At 40.7% G+C, this 17,934-nt stretch overlaps 1 protein-coding gene across 1 annotated transcript; it reads left to right on the top strand.

The window, feature by feature from the left end:
- Positions 1-381: 381 nt before the first annotated feature.
- Positions 382-14,343, top strand: LOC139471257 (caspase-6-like). Its single transcript, XM_071253553.1, has 9 exons — positions 382-550; positions 3,329-3,491; positions 4,864-5,224; positions 5,686-5,738; positions 6,076-6,243; positions 7,533-7,770; positions 9,392-9,580; positions 11,410-11,519; positions 12,179-14,343. The coding sequence occupies exons 2-9, from the start codon at positions 3,360-3,362 to the stop codon at positions 12,299-12,301; spliced, it is 1,374 nt and encodes a 457-aa protein (XP_071109654.1). The 5' UTR covers positions 382-550; positions 3,329-3,359; the 3' UTR covers positions 12,302-14,343.
- The last annotated feature ends 3,591 nt before the right edge of the window (positions 14,344-17,934 follow it).

Raw genomic sequence — 17,934 nt, 5'->3', positions numbered from 1 at the left:
CAGATGCAATTTAAAACACATTGGGACGTGCGGAATTATACAGTATGATTGAACATATTTAACTGTGTCTTGGGTATATTTTTAGATGCAAGACATATGTAAAATCAGAGATATTTCTGAGGGATTCATTGACTGATTGGTTTGTCGTTTTTTCGCACATAACATTCATGGGTGACGAGTCTACTTGCAAGTTACGGAAAGAGGCGAGTGGTGACGAATGAGTCCAGCAAAGTAAACCGGATGTGACGTCAAGTTAGAGTCGGACAAGCTTCTCCCCAGCACCAATCGATGGCCCTGATCAGCTTAGAGGGAAGGAGATATCGCTGTGAGGAGCTTTCAGTCTAAAATTAGTAACAGGGGGATTTCCCATGCATATCGAAACCAGGAAATTATCGTCGACATATCTTTGCTCTCGCAACTGCGTTTCATAATGTTTCATGGTAATCCGAAGATACAGGTGTCAATATAAACAATCTCCCATAGCCTGTCAACACCGTGGCAACTGTAGAGAGGACGGATACAGATTTGATTTTTATACTGAAACAAACAGGTAACACGAAGCAAGGGCTCGTGGGCAAGTCCCGCGGATCTGTATTTGAATGGATCACAATTCGCTGATGTGTTTTTTCTTGCTTTCAGAAAATAATGATCGATTAGATATTGACCATGGTTATAAGTACACTGATTTTTGCACCAGGATTTACAAACTCCATAATCAGAGTGCAAATTACACAATACCTTGGAAGTTGTATTTATGTTTAACCTTGTTCTGGGATATTTACCTTAAAATGAAGGCACACCTTGATTTGAATTGTATTGTTGAGAGTTAGTATTTATTAGCCATGTATTAGCAACCAGTGGAGGTCAGATAGTAACAGCAGAGCAGTATGAAGCAATGATTTCATAGCTAGAGTTGTAAATTGAAGTAATATTTTTTCAGGTGTTTATGGAGTGTATTTTTAACCATGTGTATATTCCTAATGTAGCAGGGCGTGGAGTCATCCCACAGATGACATCCTTACCTTATCAGCTTGCTGATGGGTCTAACCTCTTTGGTCATGTGGACAAGGTGTCCGATCTCTGATCAGAAGGTCTGTGGTTTCGAATCCCATCACGGGACTCGGAGATTTTATGGCCGCTACACTTACACTGACTGTGTTTACTGAGCTCTGGGTGATGGCATCACTTCCCTTCCACTTCATTTTTGTACAGTGTGTATGTTTGACCCTTTGGGGATTCTCTGGTAGCAGATAATTGTCTCCCCATGGGTATGTGGCAAGGATAGGTTCTATGTACCCCATGATTGTCTCCCTGTGGGGATTCCAGGCCAGAATACAGTTCTCCAGTACCCCATGTTTTTCTCCCTGTGGGGAATTCAGGCCAGAATAGAGTTCTCCAGTACCCCATGTTTGTCTCCCTGTTGGGATTCCAGGCCAGAATAGAGTTCTCCAGTACCCCATGTTTGTCTCCCTGTGAGGAATCCAGGCCAGAATAAAGTTCTCCAGTACCCCATGTTTGTCTCCCTGTGAGGAATCCAGGCCAGAATAAAGTTCTCCAGTACCCCATGTTTGTCTCCCTGTGGGGATTCCAGGCCAGAATAAAGTTCTCCAGTACCTCATGTTTGTCTCCCTGTGGGGATTCCAGGCCAGAATAAAGTTCTCCAGTACCCCATGTTTGTCTCCCTGTGGGGATTCCATGCCAGAATAGAGTTCTCCAGTACCCCATGATTGTCTCCCTGTGGGGATTCCAGGCCAGAATAAAGTTCTCCAGTACCCCATGTTTGTCTCCCTGTGAGGAATCCAGGCCAGAAGAAAGTTCTCCAGTACCCCATGTTTGTCTCCCTGTGGGGAATCCAGGCCAGAATACAGTTCTCCAGTACCCCATGATTGTCTCCCTGTTGGGATTCCAGGCCAGAATAAAGTTCTCCAGTACTCCATGATTGTCTCCCTGTTGGGATTCCATGCCAGAATACAGTTCTCCAGTACCCCATGATTGTCTCCCTGTTGGGATTCCAGGCCAGAAGAAAGTTCTCCAGTACCCCATGTTTGTCTCCCTGTTGGGATTCCAGGCCAGAATAAAGTTCTCCAGTACCCCATGTTTGTCTCCCTGTGAGGAATCCAGGCCAGAATAAAGTTCTCCAGTACCCCATGTTTGTCTCCCTGTGGGGAATTCAGGCCAGAATAAAGTTCTCCAGTACCCCATATTTGTCTCCCACTGAGGAATCCAGGCCAGAATAAAGTTCTCCAGTACCCCATGTTTGTCTCCCTGTGAGGAATCCAGGCCAGAATAAAGTTCTCCAGTACCCCATGTTTGTCTCCCTGTGGGGATTCCAGGCCAGAATAAAGTTCTCCAGTACCCCATGATTGTCTCCCTGTGAGGAATCCAGGCCAGAATAAAGTTCTCCAGTACCCCATGTTTGTCTCCCTGTGAGGAATCCAGGCCAGAATAAAGTTCTCCAGTACCCCATGTTTGTCTCCCTGTTGGGATTCCATGCCAGAATAGAGTTCTCCAGTACCCCATGTTTGTCTCCCTGTGGGGATTCCAGGCCAGAATACAGTTCTCCAGTACCCCATGTTTGTCTCCCTGTGGGGATTCCAGGCCAGAATAAAGTTCTCCAGTACCCCATGATTGTCTCCCTGTTGGGATTCCAGGCCAGAATAAAGTTCTCCAGTACCCCATGTTTGTCTCCCTGTGAGGATTCCATGCCAGAATAAAGTTCTCCAGTACCTCAGCAGAATAGATCCCCCAAACTCTGTGCTTGTTTCTCTGTTACTCTTCCAGGCAGAATAGATCCCCAATACTCTGTGCTTGTTTCTCTATTACTCTTCCAGGCAGAATAGATCTCCAAGTAGATCTCATGCTTGTCTCAACAAACCTAATGCTTTAAATACTTCTCCAATCATATAACACTCATGAGCGAGATCAATTCTGTGCTAAGATAAAGCATGAAGGAGGTGACATCATTTCCAACACAAGGCTGTGATGGCAATGTGGTCAAGGGTATTTATCATAATGGAATGGAAATATAATACTCTGGATACTGAAGGATGGCCTCAAATGATATTTTTTACGCCATCAACCATTTGCATGCCTTGCCTAAACGTGATTATTGATAGACTTGCTAAAGACAGAATATATCTTAACTGTGGCAATAAACAACACTACATCTTGTTGCCGATGTGATTGCTTTTTGTTGTCCAACTTTTTGTGAACTTCAAATTAACCATGAATACATTAATTTTGACTGTTTACCGCAAAAATTAGTGATAAAAGTAATAAAAATAGTTTTTCCAATAAATCACATTTTAAGATGACAATTTCTTTTCAGGATATGGGTCAGGTGTGACTGCTGTTGAACAATGGACGAAGTTCAGAGAGAGGCTCTCAGGCGGAGCCGAGTCTTCCTGGTGACCAATCTGATGCCCAACACTCTGTGGGACCACCTGGTTGAAAAAGGTGTCTTCACTGACATGATGTTGGAATATATCAAGGTTCGTTTGTGGGGAGGATTTTGAGAAGGATAGCTATGACAGATGTTGGACTATCAGTCCTTGGTGAGACAGTGACATAATTTTGAATTTTAAGTTGCTAGGTTACCATGGTTACAGCATTTGCCGTATCAAGCGGCAAGTATCTGTTTGAAATAAAATAAATAGCCAGGCTGCCATCAGGACCTGCAGACTTGAGAAGCTGCATGGTGTATTGTATTTTGACCTGGAATCCCCAAAGAATCACACAGTTTAGAAATCTGAAATCTGATTGACTCCAAAGACCTGGGGGGCACGGGTGGTTCAGTCGCCTAAGGCACTGCGATTCACTGTGCAGAGTTGCGTCCCTTGGCACGCCAGAAACCTATGATTGTGGGTTCGAATTCCAGTTCGCCCCGATTATGTTTCTAGGTTTGTCAGCACCATACCCGTGCTCGTAGGTTTCACCGAAGTGGTAAACGTCTGAGACCTGCATCACTTCGGGCTTACCTCCCACATTAAGCTGGCACGCCGCGATATGACTGGAATACTATTAAAAGCGGCGTTAAAACCCAACTCACTCACTCACTCCAAGGACCCATGCATCTTTCATTAAGATCGGGCAGACAAGATTTGTTCGGAGTTCACCTGAAGCGGTGAATAGGTCGACAGTTAGAATATCGGTGAGGTGAGGTGAGGTGCAGTGGGGTTTAACGTCGCGTTCAAGATTATGGCGCTTATATCGAGATGTGCATGCATGTGTGTGTGGCTGTTTGTACTTGTCCATACTAATGCCGATTTTATAGTGCTAGTCGCTGTTTAGCATGACTACCCTACTCAGACACAATATACGGACTCCGCGCCGATTAGTCCTTGTCTTAGCCCTATAATGCCGAGTGCCAGGTAAGGTTAAAACAAGTGCCATCTTTTAAACCTCAATTGGTATGACGGCCCGGGAATCCAACCCCCGACCTTCGACTCTACAGGTGGATTCTCTAGTCCCTGAAAATGAGAGGGGGCACGGGTGGCCCATTCGTCTAAGGCGCCGCGATTTGCTGTGCAGAGTTGTGTCCCATGGGCACGCCAGACACCTATGATTGTGGTTTCAAATCCCAGTTCTCCCCGATTATGTTTCTAGGTTTGTCAGCACCATACCCGTGCTCGTGGGTTTCGCCTGAGACCTGCATCACTTCAGGCTTTCCTCCCACATTATGCTGACACGCCATGATATAACTGGAAAACTGTTAAGAGCAGCATTAAACCCACTCACTCACTCACTCACTCACTGAAAATGGTAGGCATCGTTTAGGATCAAAAGATCTGACTGTTATGCAATTGGAGCTCTAACACAACCTACTGATGGAGTTATTACCCTTTTTGTCTTTGTTCTGTTTAGTGCAAAACCCCCAGAAGTGAGCAGGTCCGAACTCTCCTGTCGGACTTGAACCGCCGACACCGAGCGGCTTACAGTGCTTTCCTGGAATGTTTGGAGGAAACGGGTCACCAACACTGTGCCCAACACATACGCCTCCATGAAATGAAATATCGTGTTGAAAAAGGGCTCGCCCCGGTAATGCAGGAGACGAGCTCAACCGCAAGCAGTGAGCAGGCACTTTCTGGGATGATTGTCGGTCAGACGGCCCAAGTGGTGACAACTTCGCCTCCATCGCAGCCCGTTGATGCTGATGAAGATGTGGAGATGCTATTACAGGACAATCCTCAGTCGTCCACATCTCAATCAAGCTCAAGTGAACTTCGTAAGAAGATTCTATTTAGCCTATTTATTTGTTCAAAGGTGCTAGAACCTAAATAAGAAGATAATTTTAATACTGATTTTACTTATCGCATCCTACTGAGGTTTTATTCTTTAAAAAAACAAAATCCCTAAACCAGTCAAAAATATGAAAAAAGGTCTGAGAACACTCAGAACATGAGAAATGGTATTTTGTGTTTTGTATTCATCTGTATGATATTGGTTATCGATAGTATATTGGGACATCAAAGTTAATTATTGGTATTTCACCTGGTCATCGATGTTCTGCAATCATGGACAATTGTGATGCATTGATAGTTTGATCAATTGTTATACCCTTACCTGTGCTTACCTGTATTTACCTGTACTTCCCTGTATTTACCTGTACTTCCCTGTATTTACCTGTATTTACCTGTATTTACCTGTACGTACCTGTACATACATTCATGCTTATCTTTGCTTCAGCATCCATCGCTCTGCATGGCTACAGCTACCACAGGAGTTCTACCACTGACGAAGTGAGTGAAAAAAATTCTTGAGCTTGATTATCAGGATTTTTTCCTATTTTTATCTGTTTGAGACATATTTTATTAACATTAAAGGGTCAAATGGATAAGGCAAAGTTTGTCCAAGTTACGATGCCCATAAATATTTATACAGACAGGGGACAATCGTGTAATTATTAAACATTAAAATATATACATTGCATACAAATTGCAATACTTCTGGAGCAAAAAGTAAGATTTATAATTTGTAAAACGCATAGAATATTGTAGCGATGAATGCTGTATAGTATTCATATGGTGAGAGGTTGTAACTGGTAAAATACAACTGTTTCTGATTTCTTTGATCCAGGTTTACAACATGGACAGCACCCCACGTGGTCATGTGTTCATCATAAACAACTGCAAGTTTGTCTACTTGGCTGAAAGAAAAGGAACACACAGAGATGCACAAAACGTGAAAACTATGTTTGAGGAACTAGGATTTGAAGTCAACATTTTACATGATTTAACAGCTGAGGTAGGTGACAGTGTGACGGTGAGGAAGAGTGTCATTACGAACTGACTTTCACTTTGTTTGAACTGTCACATCTTCCTGAGTCAAGGGAGTTAACTGACTTTAAAAGTCCAGTTTCCACCCTTGCCGAACTAGGCTGGAATTTCTGGGCTCGATCGTAGCGCCACCAGTGGCTATTACAAGTTATGTCCCCTCTAAGCCTCTCCTATGGACCAATCAGATTCCACCTCTCGTATCACTTGCGTTTGCTTTAAACATAATGGCAGCACCCAGTCAGGACCATCTGATCAATAATCAAACGGGTCTTACATCGCGAAATGCATCAAATCACGTGAACTTAATTAAAATCTGCTTAAAAATCTGCTGACAACAAGTTGGCGGTGTACATGCTTTGCAAATCCTGCAATCGACCGAAATCTGCATAACAGTTTACGAACCGGACTCATTAGTCCAGCCAAAATGTAAATCCATAATACCAGCCTAGTTCGGCAAGGGTGGAAACTGGACTTGTATAGTCAGTTTACTCTCTTGCCTCGGGAAGATGGAATTGTCATTGAGCGCAGACTGAACCATGTGAACCAATATGTTTGTGAAAGCAATAATTCCTTTAAAATGAAATACTATATAAACATATGTATTTGGGCTGGGACGAGTCCAAAATTACTACAAGAGTCAACCAGCACTTGGGTAGGTTGGACATAAGGGGTCTAGTGCTTATTACCTTGAGAGCAATATATGATAATTAATAAATATACTATAAGTTGTAACAGGATCACAGGAGGTACTTGGGGTTTTATGGGCCCCACGTTAGGTTTTATACCACGACGCATAAAACATCATGTACCCATCACGATCCTGCTCAAATGAATTTAATTTATTGACATGACATTGTAAAATAATTCAAACAAATTCAAAATTGATAGAAAAGAGCTGTTCAAATTGAGCTGAGGTTAGCTTGTGCTATGTCACGTGACTTTCATTGACGTAAAAAACGTTTGCAGCTTTTTGCTCAAAAGTGGGTTATAAGGGATTTATTCTGCCTCTCAAAAATCCATGTGCAGCTTGACTTGCTTGTGGTGATATGAGAGTTTTTTTCCCCGCTGAGGTATTTATTCCCCTCCAAGGTGAGATACACAGTATTTTATCAAGATCACATGGACCAATCAGATCCCATCATTCCGACAAGGAGGTATGATAAAATAATTATACCATGACAGCCCAAAACAACGTATATTCTGCAGATAATAAATATTTTACCTAATTTCTGTAAGTGCAGCACTGTTGTCTTTCAGATGATGATTGCCAGGCTGAAAGAATTTGCGAAGACATGTCCATGGAGCCAAGTTGATTCTTGTGTGGTGGTGATTCTGACTCACGGCAGCGACGCCCAGCGGATGTATGGCACCGATGGGAACTTTGACAATTGCAACTTCATCACTAATAGAGATCTTTTTGACATATATGGTAGCAGCAACTGCCCTGGCCTACAAGGGAAACCAAAGTTCTTTCTGATACAAGCTTGCCGAGGATGTGAGTAGGATTTCTTATACATCTCTTGTGGCACTAGGTAAGGACAATTATTAAGGTATATTCCTGGGGCAAGGGAGATAACTGACTTTAAAAGTCCAGTTTCCACCCTTGCAGAACTAGGCTGGAATTATGGAATTACATTTGGGCTGGAATAACCTGTTAATGCATTATCCAATCAAAATCAAGTAATGAAATCGACATCTGGTTTGTAAAGTGCCATTCAGATTGCAGTTGATTGAAGGATTTGCAAAGTAATCGCTCGTCCGATACCAGAACTATTCACTCGTTTCATAAAATTGGTTTTACACGGGATCGAGTTTAGTATTTTATTTATTACTGGCCATTTATAACGTTTTTAGAATTATACTGTTGAGTGTGAATAGGCTGACACCTACACAATCCACGGCATAATCTAATTGAGTTTAACAGAGTAATACTTCAAACACGTCAAAAGTTGAAGCATATGAATTATATACCATACAACGGTCCACCTGAAGAATTCAGGCGTCCGTTCCACAAAATTATCGTAGTACTAAGACTGTCACAACTCACATACTTTAACTTAGACAAACGACTGTCATTGCGCTACCGTACGATCGCCTTGTGGAACGGGGCCTTGCACCTCAAAGTTTACAATCACGTCACAATACCCGATGACGTAATTTGTGGAATTTTGTTGCAAGATCCATAGGTGAAACAATGCCATGTGACGTCAGCCAAGCAACAAGGTTGCTGGGGACATCCAATGTGCATAAGCTCCTCTCAGTGATCTATAAACTCCACACACAATGTCGATGAAAAAGCCAAGGGATGTTGAGAGCTTTCAATATTTGTTCGTGAAACTTGTTCCAAGAGTACGTAAGCACGCGTTTTGGTGGAACACAATGTGTAATACAGCTGTATGTTTATTAAGCGGGTTATCTCTTCAGGAGCAAGTAATAACTTCAACTTAGCATCAACAGATATTTTCCAAATCTGTTCATGTTTTTCATCATGAGATTTTATGAAGTAAGACCCTGTATAGTTACAGTATAGATTTTGATTAGCAATCAGATTGTCTTCACTTGTGCCGCCATTTGTTTGAAGGGAATGCAAGTGGTATCAGAGGTGCAGTCTGATTGGTCAATAGAAGGGACAGAGAAGGGACATGACTCGTAATAGCCTCTGGTGGCACTACACGAGCCCAGAAATTCCAGCCTTGTTTGCCAAGGGTGGAAACTGACTTAAGAGTCAGTTGTCTCCCTTGCCTCAGGAAGACGCTATTAGGGACAGGTTAAGTCCCTGGTCAAAAGTTCAGTGTGCACTGATTTCAATCTCAACTTCCTCTGGAGTATACAACAATGCCTTGATGCTATATTTTGTTTCTTTATAAGTCTAACTTTATATTTGCAACAACGCTTTTAATATTTTGGTAGCATGTGTTTTGTTTATGGTTTCCGAGGCTACAGCTGGCTTCACATTCATACAGACAAGTGATCGCACATGTCACTCCGAGGACATGCTCAAATGTGTATTGACTGGAAGAAATGTTGCGAACTACAAATCTTGTTTTGGAATTCAACAACTCATTTAATAAATGGTAATCATTCTGGTATATCTGAAAGTTGTCTATTTCTCCCAGCGGAAGAAGACTTGGGCTGCGTTAGTCTCTCCTCCACACGGCATTCTATACAGGAAACCAATGAAAAAGATATCACGGGTGAGCAGGGCGATGCCTTCCCGGAAATCGATCGACCAGATGGACGTAGCCTGGGCTTGCTGTCTCTCCCGTCCTTCTCCGACATGATCATTGCTCAGTCCAGCGTAGCAGGTAACTCACAAATTTTAAATTTGTATTTCAGGCTTTATAAATAGTGTATGTTATTAAACGAAAAGAAAATTTTAAGTAATAGTTTTTGTCTCGGGTCAGACATAAGTCACAGCTGCAGATCTCATTCAGTTGATTTGCTAATATGGATTTTGACATGGTCCCTGAAAGGTCTAACATGTCTAAGAGTTGATAGGCAGATCCAGAGGTAGGGTCCATGGGGTCCAGACCCCCCAACCCCTACCCCACCCACCCCCCCTCCTTCCAAACCCCCTTTCGAAAACAAATTTTTTGTATGTTGTAGGCAGTAAAATTTTCTGAGAGCATTTTGATATTTTGGACCCCTCCCTTTTAAAATTGCTGTATCTGCACTCTGATGGTGTCTATTGTTGCTCATAAAACCCTGGGGTGGTGCCGAAGACCCGGGTTTCATTCCCCACATGGGTAAAATGTGTGAAGCCATTTCTGGTGTCCCTCGCCGTGATATCGCTGGAATATTGCTAAAAGTGGCATAAACCTTACTCACTCACTCTTAAAACCCCATGGTGTATCTGGTCCAGACTTGATTATTTATGTCACCATATAGCTGGAATATTGTTGATTCCAAAAGCAACAAAATTCAAGTCAACATAGTCTCACAACAAAATCATTATAATTTGGTTGAGAAATGTTCTTCTATACAAATATGAAGATAACCTGTCAAAAAAAGTCAAAGTTGTAGCTGTTGAATCACTAATAGTGTTTCATTAACTATACTAGATTTCTCGCTCCTGGGGTGGTCGGGTAGCCTAGTGGTTAAAGCGTTCGCTCGTCACACCGAAGACCCGGATTCCCGACATGGGTACAATGTGTGAAGCCTATGTCTGGTGTCCCCCGCCGTGATATTGCTGGAATATTGCTAAAGCGACGTAAAACCATACTCACTCACTCACGCTCGCTGCTGGCGGTGTTAGCATGACGAAGGACAAGCTAGAGGACAAAATGGCTACTGAAAACCTCATCTAGATACATATTTGTACCCAGTTCTATATATCATGGTGACATCTTGATAAGTATTGGATGTCTACATCTCCCAATTACAGAGAATATAAGTCTAGCTACAGATCGGATGCCATTTTATATGAATAGCGTGTCCCAGCAACAGGTTGAAACGGTTGAAATCGTGACTGATGGACTGTACAGGTGAGGTGAAATTGGGTTTAACGTCGTGTCCAAGATTATTGCACTTATATTGCGACATGCAAGTCGGTGGCTGCTTGCACTAGTCTGGACTGATGCCGATTTTATAGTGCTAGCACACTGAGATACCATGCTGCAGTTTTACATGAATACCCCACTCAGACAAAGTATACAGACTCCGAACCGATCAGTTCCTTGTTTTAGCCCCTTAATGCCGAGCGCCAGACAGGGTAACAACAAATAGCATCTTTTAACGGCTTTTGGTATGACGCAGCCGGGGATCGAACCCCGGACCTTCGCTCTCCGGGCAGACGCTCTACCACTAGACCACGTCTGGACCATAAAGGCATGTTTCATCCAGGGTTGCTGTAAGTGGGATGATAGACAGATTATCTTTGTTGCAGGGTTCGTATCGTACCGGACCTTAAGGCCTGTTTCAACCTGGGTTGCTGTAAGTGGGATGATAGACAGATTATCTTTGTTGCAGGGTTCGTATCGTACCGGACCTTAAGGCCTGTTTCAACCAGGGTTGCTGTAAGTGGGATGATAGACAGATTATCTTTGTTGCAGGGTTCGTATCGTACCAGACCTTAAGGCCTGTTTCAACCAGGGTTGTTGTAAGTGGGATGATAGACAGATTATCTTTGTTGCAGGGTTCGTATCGTACAGGAATACGGAGCACGGGAGCTATTTCATAAGTTCGGTGGTGGAGGTGTTCAGGAACTGTGCAGACAAGTGTGATATTAACGACATGCTCACAAAGGTAGGATCAGGATCACTGCTAATTTTCGATTCTGGATTCGAGACTTCTCCTTGAATACGAAACTGCCCACTAATACTTTGGGGATGACTTTACGGCAGCCATCTTGTTTTGCTTTAGGCTGGCAGTGAGTGACAACACGTATGAGAGCAGGAAGTGTGTTGTGTTTGCTGATGAATACAAGTGTGTATGTGAAGAACCTGTGTCTGCCTATTTTAACAATCACTTTGTAAGATCTGGGGGACAGAGAGCAGAGTAACGAATACAGAGGAGAAGGTTTAATATGTATTATAGATAGAATTATCGTTGTGATAAACCAACTGTGACTATCTGATAAATATGCAAATGACATTATCCAGGGTGGTTAGGCTCGCTGACTTGGTTGATGCATGTCATCGATCCGGATTGCATGGATCGATGCTCATGATGTCAATCACTGGATTTTCTGGTCCAGATGCGATTATTTACAGGCCGCCGTCATATAGCTGGAATATTGCTGAATGCAGCGTTAAACAACAAACAAACAAACAAACACACTACTACTACCACTACCACTACCACTACCACTACCACTACCACTACTACTACTACTACTACTACTACTACTACTGCTACTACTACTACTAAGATGATGATGATGATGATGATGATGATCTGTCCAGGTTAACAGGAAGATCGCTGAGGACTTCCAGACGGAGGACGGCAAGAAGATGATGCCAGCCTCCACAAACCAGCTGCTCAAGAAGTGGTTCCTTAATCCCCAGATCCGACAGGCGCAGCGATAAAGAGTGTCTGGTTGAAAGACGTTCTTTAGGATTTGTGTGAAGAGAAAGAGAGAAAATATGAGATGTGTTTGGTCAGAACTATTGATTGATTATCAAATCCCTGAAAATAATTTGTAATTAAGACTACTTTGAGAGGTCTTGTATCAAATCAGGTTAATAAGATATGTAAAACAATAGGTATATATGAGAATATGCACGTTTCTATGGTGACACGTTTACGTGATAATACGTACATAACTAATAGGGGTAACTCAGGTACTCGGATCAGGTGGGTACTGAGTAGGACCCGGGTACCCACAGGACTACCCAGACCAAAGATTAGTCACGTGATATATTGTTTAATGGCAAAAATTGTCCGCATTTCTTTCTGATTTTATAAATTTGAATAGAGATTAAAGGTTATGCAAGACCAGATCGTTTTATACGAGTATCTGAAGACATTTTGCCAGGGCTATGGTCAAAATATTCCCAATCGGACATTTGTACCTATCTCTTGAGACCTACAGCGGGTACCCGGGTAGGGTTGGGTAATAGGGGGGTAGGTACCCTGGTAGTAAATTTAGACTCGTCCCAGCCCTAATAATTAGCCTATCAGATGCAAGCACAGATAATGTATAGGAGAAAAAGTATGTCAGAAACTGAAATTTAGCTGTCAGTGCTAACAGGATGTTTTAGTGTTCCAATAGGTCGGTGACCTTAAAGACATGAACAAAAAAAAAAATATTTGTACTGTACAAACATTAGAACAAGGAAATATTTTGTTTACAGATTTTATAATCAATATGCCACCAGTCAAGAAACCAAGAAAATATGAGATTTGATGTAAATCTCTTGGTTTTATATATTTAGAATTTAGGATGGGTTGATCAACAACAAAAAAATGAAATTGGTCCTTACATGTAAAGTGAGCTGCAGTACCTCGTGGCTTTATATGTTTGTCATTGTTGTGATTTTTATACTTTATCTATTAAAACCAACTTTTAATTTTTAGAGGTTTTAGAAAAAAAAGTTTGAACACGAACAAGCCTTGAGTTTCATTGATTGAGGTAGAGACACTTGCTTTAGACCTTTAGGAACTCAGGCAGGACTTATATGTGTCAAAAAGACAAAAGATCACTTTTATGGGGCGTCAGTAAGTGTTTTTAAATGTTTAACAATTATACTGTATTCGACGTAATAAGCGCCCCGCTCTCATAAGCGCCCACGGCGATATTTGCTAATATATTGGCGAGTGAACAATCCCAATTAGCACCCCTTCCGATTGATCAATGTACACAAGACGTATAATACGCACTCGTGTGTTATATGCACCCTTAATTATGGGCAATTAAATTCTAGAAAGATATATCTGTCGTAAATAAACATTTCAGGCTGTCAGCATAAACCATGAAATTTATCTTTCAACTCTGTTTTTTTCACCAAAATAATATTCTAATAAGAGCCCCCTATTTCTAATTTTGAGAGCGCCCTGGGCGCTTATTATGTCGAATACAGTAAGTGTTTTACCCAAGTTGATTTTGGCAAAGACAGTACAAATATGTTTACAAGATATAGATTTTATAACAAGAAGTTAAAAGAACTTCCCTTTTCACCTTTTTTAGCCATACTATTTCTTGTCAAAAAACTTGCCAGTGATAGAAAGAAAAACGGATGTCTGTCATATGTCCCATGTCTTTCAAAAGAATCAGTTTTCTGCTGCTGCAGAGTAATGGCCCTAATCCCTATCATACAGGTACCTTTTTGTTTTGGCTTTAAGTTGTTTTGAGTTCATTTTAGGAACATTTTTAAACCATCATACATCTATTCAGTGATTGGTGTGTGCTTGTACTTCAGATGAGGATTCATCAAACACCAAGAAAACTACAGGCCAGACATTTTGTAAACTATGATCACAAATCTACCAACTCCCAAAAAACTGATATGTGAAAAAAAAAATGAAAAGCAATATCTTTGTTATTCTGTCAACCAGAAATAAGTAAGATGTTAAAATAGAAACCCTCATTTGCTGATAATATAAATATATTGTTCAAAATAATATAATTAAAACCGGAACTTCCCACCACCCATTTTACTTTAAGGAAATCCAAACAGTATTTGTAATTTGAATTCAAAATAGAAATTTTTCAACCTACCACTGCTCAAAATCAATAATGTGAAATGTGATTACATCTTTGCTCAATTCATTCATCTACCCTGTAAACCATATGTACATAGTATATAAACCCTTTAATGATTAAGGAACAAAATCATGTGTTACTGCTGGTAAACACAGGAAAAACACAATATCTTGACCTTGACCTTGACCTTGACTTTTACCCTTGTTGATGAATACTGTAAATCGGGAATTATTTGCAAGCAGGAAAATACTGTGAAAACTGCGAGCGACACAGTGATTGGTCCAGACATATGCTAGCCTTGCAGAACTACTGTTAGATAAGCATGCATCTCCAACCTTCCTCGTCAACCAACAATACGAACACATTCATCTAAAGTAGAAAAACACTGACTGATACTGAGCTAACTTTTCTTCTACTCATATTAAAAAAACACATGCAAAAGCAGCTTTGATTTTCGATAATCTCATCTCAAAACTTTCCACGTGCAGTTAACGCTATTGTTACCCACTAGTAATAATTTCATGTTGCAAAACTTCCAGATCTACATGAGCGCCATATTTCCATAATGTTCCGAGGTGAAGGGTGAGTTCGTTGAGTTAAATATCACAGCAGCAATCATGAAAGAGACAGATATGGATTCATGTTCAGCGTATCCTCCTGTGGCAAGGGAGTTAACTGACTGTAAAAGTCCAGTTTCCATCCTAGTTCGGCAAGGGTGGAAACTTTTTGAATTAAGAACCACAACAGGACTAAAATGACTACGGTAGATTTATTTGGCTGAAGTAGGTAAAAGATGCAGACCAGACACAATGTATAGCACAAAAGTAACACAATAAAAAAGTGTATTCTTGAACGACTTAAATCCAAATTAGCTCAGTTATAAAATTAGCTCAGAGAAAATATTAGAGAAACTCACCAGAGTGTCTTTTGATATCAAATATATCAACACTCGTTGATAAAAGTGGAAATATTGCCGAGGATTTTTGCCACTTTTATCAACGAGTGTTGATATATTTGATATCAAAAGACACTTGGGTGAGATTTTATTTATCATCCAACATCATTCTTCCAACTTTTTCAATTTGTAGACAGTAATTAGCAGTGTCTTCAGTGTAAAAAGTACTGCTAACAGCTTCAGTAGCAGAGCCATTAGTGATGTCATTTGATTGTGATGTCATGGTAACCAGTGATGTCACAATGGTCTGCAAAGCATTGTGATGTAATTTCATTGCAGCAATATCTACAGTGTAGATATCGCTTGATCTAATCCAAGCGATATCACCTGTGGGAGCCAGTTTTGGATGATAAATTAAGTTGCTAGTAGAGTGTAACTTGTACCTGGCCCAAAACCCACCGGGACATACAACTAGAATATACTGAACAGAAAAGGCGGCGGATGGGAGGGGAATAAAAACAAATGTGTTCGAGTACTGTTTAGCTAGCCAACGACACCGAAAGGCGGAAATTTAATCCATGCCCCCAGGGATTGGTGGGAATAGAATATTAGGTCTCGTCAGCCCGAGACGAGAACATTGAAACGGGCATTATGGGTAGAAACTTGACCTGGAAAAGGCCTAGCAGACCTGAAAACTTTATAAACAAAGATAAACCCCAAGCGGAACCTAGCAGGCTGAAAACTATTTAACAAATGATAAATGCGAACGCCTGTAGAAAAACAAGAAAGCCTCACATGGACAGGTGAAATAAACAGACTATAAACAAACCGTATGTGGCAAAACAAATCTTGTTGGGATCTTAAATAAACCTTTTCAATCCACAATAAAAAAATGTTAAAATGAATGTAGAAATGCCGAGTTGATGTACGTAGAAGTGATCTGTTGAGTGACCCTGTGTACTTTGTTCTAAATAGGCCTGTGTTCATCAGGCAGTGAATGTAATCTGCATACAAGCCTGAAGATGCCGCTTGGGTGGTATACTCCCCAGGAAGCTGAGAATGTATGTTTAGTGCTCATTATTCCTTTGACGGGGTAATAGTGATGTAGTACTATGAGAATGGAATGGAATGCAATCTGGCGCAGTAAAGTTGGACTTGCAGTGAAGTGCCAAGGCAGGTCACATCCATCTTCCTGAGGCAAGGGAGTTAACTGACTATTTAAGTCCAGTTTTCACCCTTGCCAATCTAGGCGGGAATTCCGGAGTTACCTTTTGGCTGGACTAACAAGCCTGTGTATATCCCAATCAAAATCTCGTTACGAATTAGGCATCCTGTTCGTAAACAACATGGATTTCAACTCACAGATTTCAGTCGACTGCAAGATTTGCAAATCGTGTATCATCACTGGGCGTCAACAGTTTTTATGCAAATCTTTCCATGTTTTTAATCAAGGCACTTATCAGTGTAAGACCCATTTTATTACAATATAGATCTTGATGACCGATCTGATAGTCTTGACCGGGCACTGCCATTTTGTTTGAAGCAAATGCAAGTGATATGAGAGATGGAATCTGATTGGTCAGTCAGAGGGACATTGAAGGGACATAACTCGTAATAGCCACTGGTGGTGCTACGATCAGGCCTGGAAATTCTAGCTTAGTTCTGCAAGTATGTGTTATATCCAACTGTTTAGAAGTAAACACTTCCTCAGGTGTAGCATCTGTGTGTTCGCCAGTATGTACATTTTTAATGTGTTATAACATTTATTTTAAAGAAGCAATCTGACATGTTCACAAATGTATTATTTACATAATCTCTTTCTATATACTACCTTTGTGCATACTAGCATTACCGTATTCGACGTAATAAGCGCCCCGCTCCAATAAGCGCCCACAGCGATATTTGCTAATATATTGGCAAGTGAACAATCCCAATTAGAACCCCTTCCAACTGATCAGTGTACACAAGACTTATTTATTCGCGTATAATACGCACTCCTGTGTTATATGCACCCTCAATTATGAGCAATATAATTCTGGAAAGATATATCTGTCGCACATAAACATTTCAGACTGTCAGCATAAACCACGAAATTTATCTTTCAACTCTGTTTTTTTCACTAAAATAATATTCTAATAACAGCCCCCTATTCCTAATTTTGAGAGCGCCCTGGGCGCTTATTATGTCAAATACGGTATGCGTATTAAGGGCATTAAACTTTTGGACTTTTAAAAAAAAAAAAAATCTTTATTTCACTTGATAACTTTTTATATACTACTCAAAAAATATTGAGGATCAGTTGATTCTTTCATAATACTATTGTTAACGACAGATTAACTGTAGAATAACTATAGTAATATGAAAGAATCAGGTGGTCATTATATTTCTTTGAGCAGAAAAACACTAAGAGAGACATGTTTTAATTATATTTTTCTTTGACAACCGAAACAATTGTTATTTTAAAAGAGGTATCTTTAATGAAAGAAAAAAGGCTTATTGGGACTGAATATCATGAAAAGATACCAATTATTCCATTGTCAAGTATCATCAAACGAATGAAAATTTAGTTTTGTTATTTTTAAGATTGAGGTAAAATTGTAAATAGTTTTTTATTTCTAAGA

This window comes from Haliotis cracherodii, unplaced genomic scaffold (assembly GCF_022045235.1).
Source record: "Haliotis cracherodii isolate W230 unplaced genomic scaffold, xgHalCrac1.p SCAF_22, whole genome shotgun sequence".
Lineage (NCBI taxonomy): Eukaryota > Metazoa > Mollusca > Gastropoda > Lepetellida > Haliotidae > Haliotis > Haliotis cracherodii.
The sequence above is the reverse complement of the archived record's forward strand: the minus strand, read 5'-3'. Positions and strand labels throughout refer to the sequence as shown.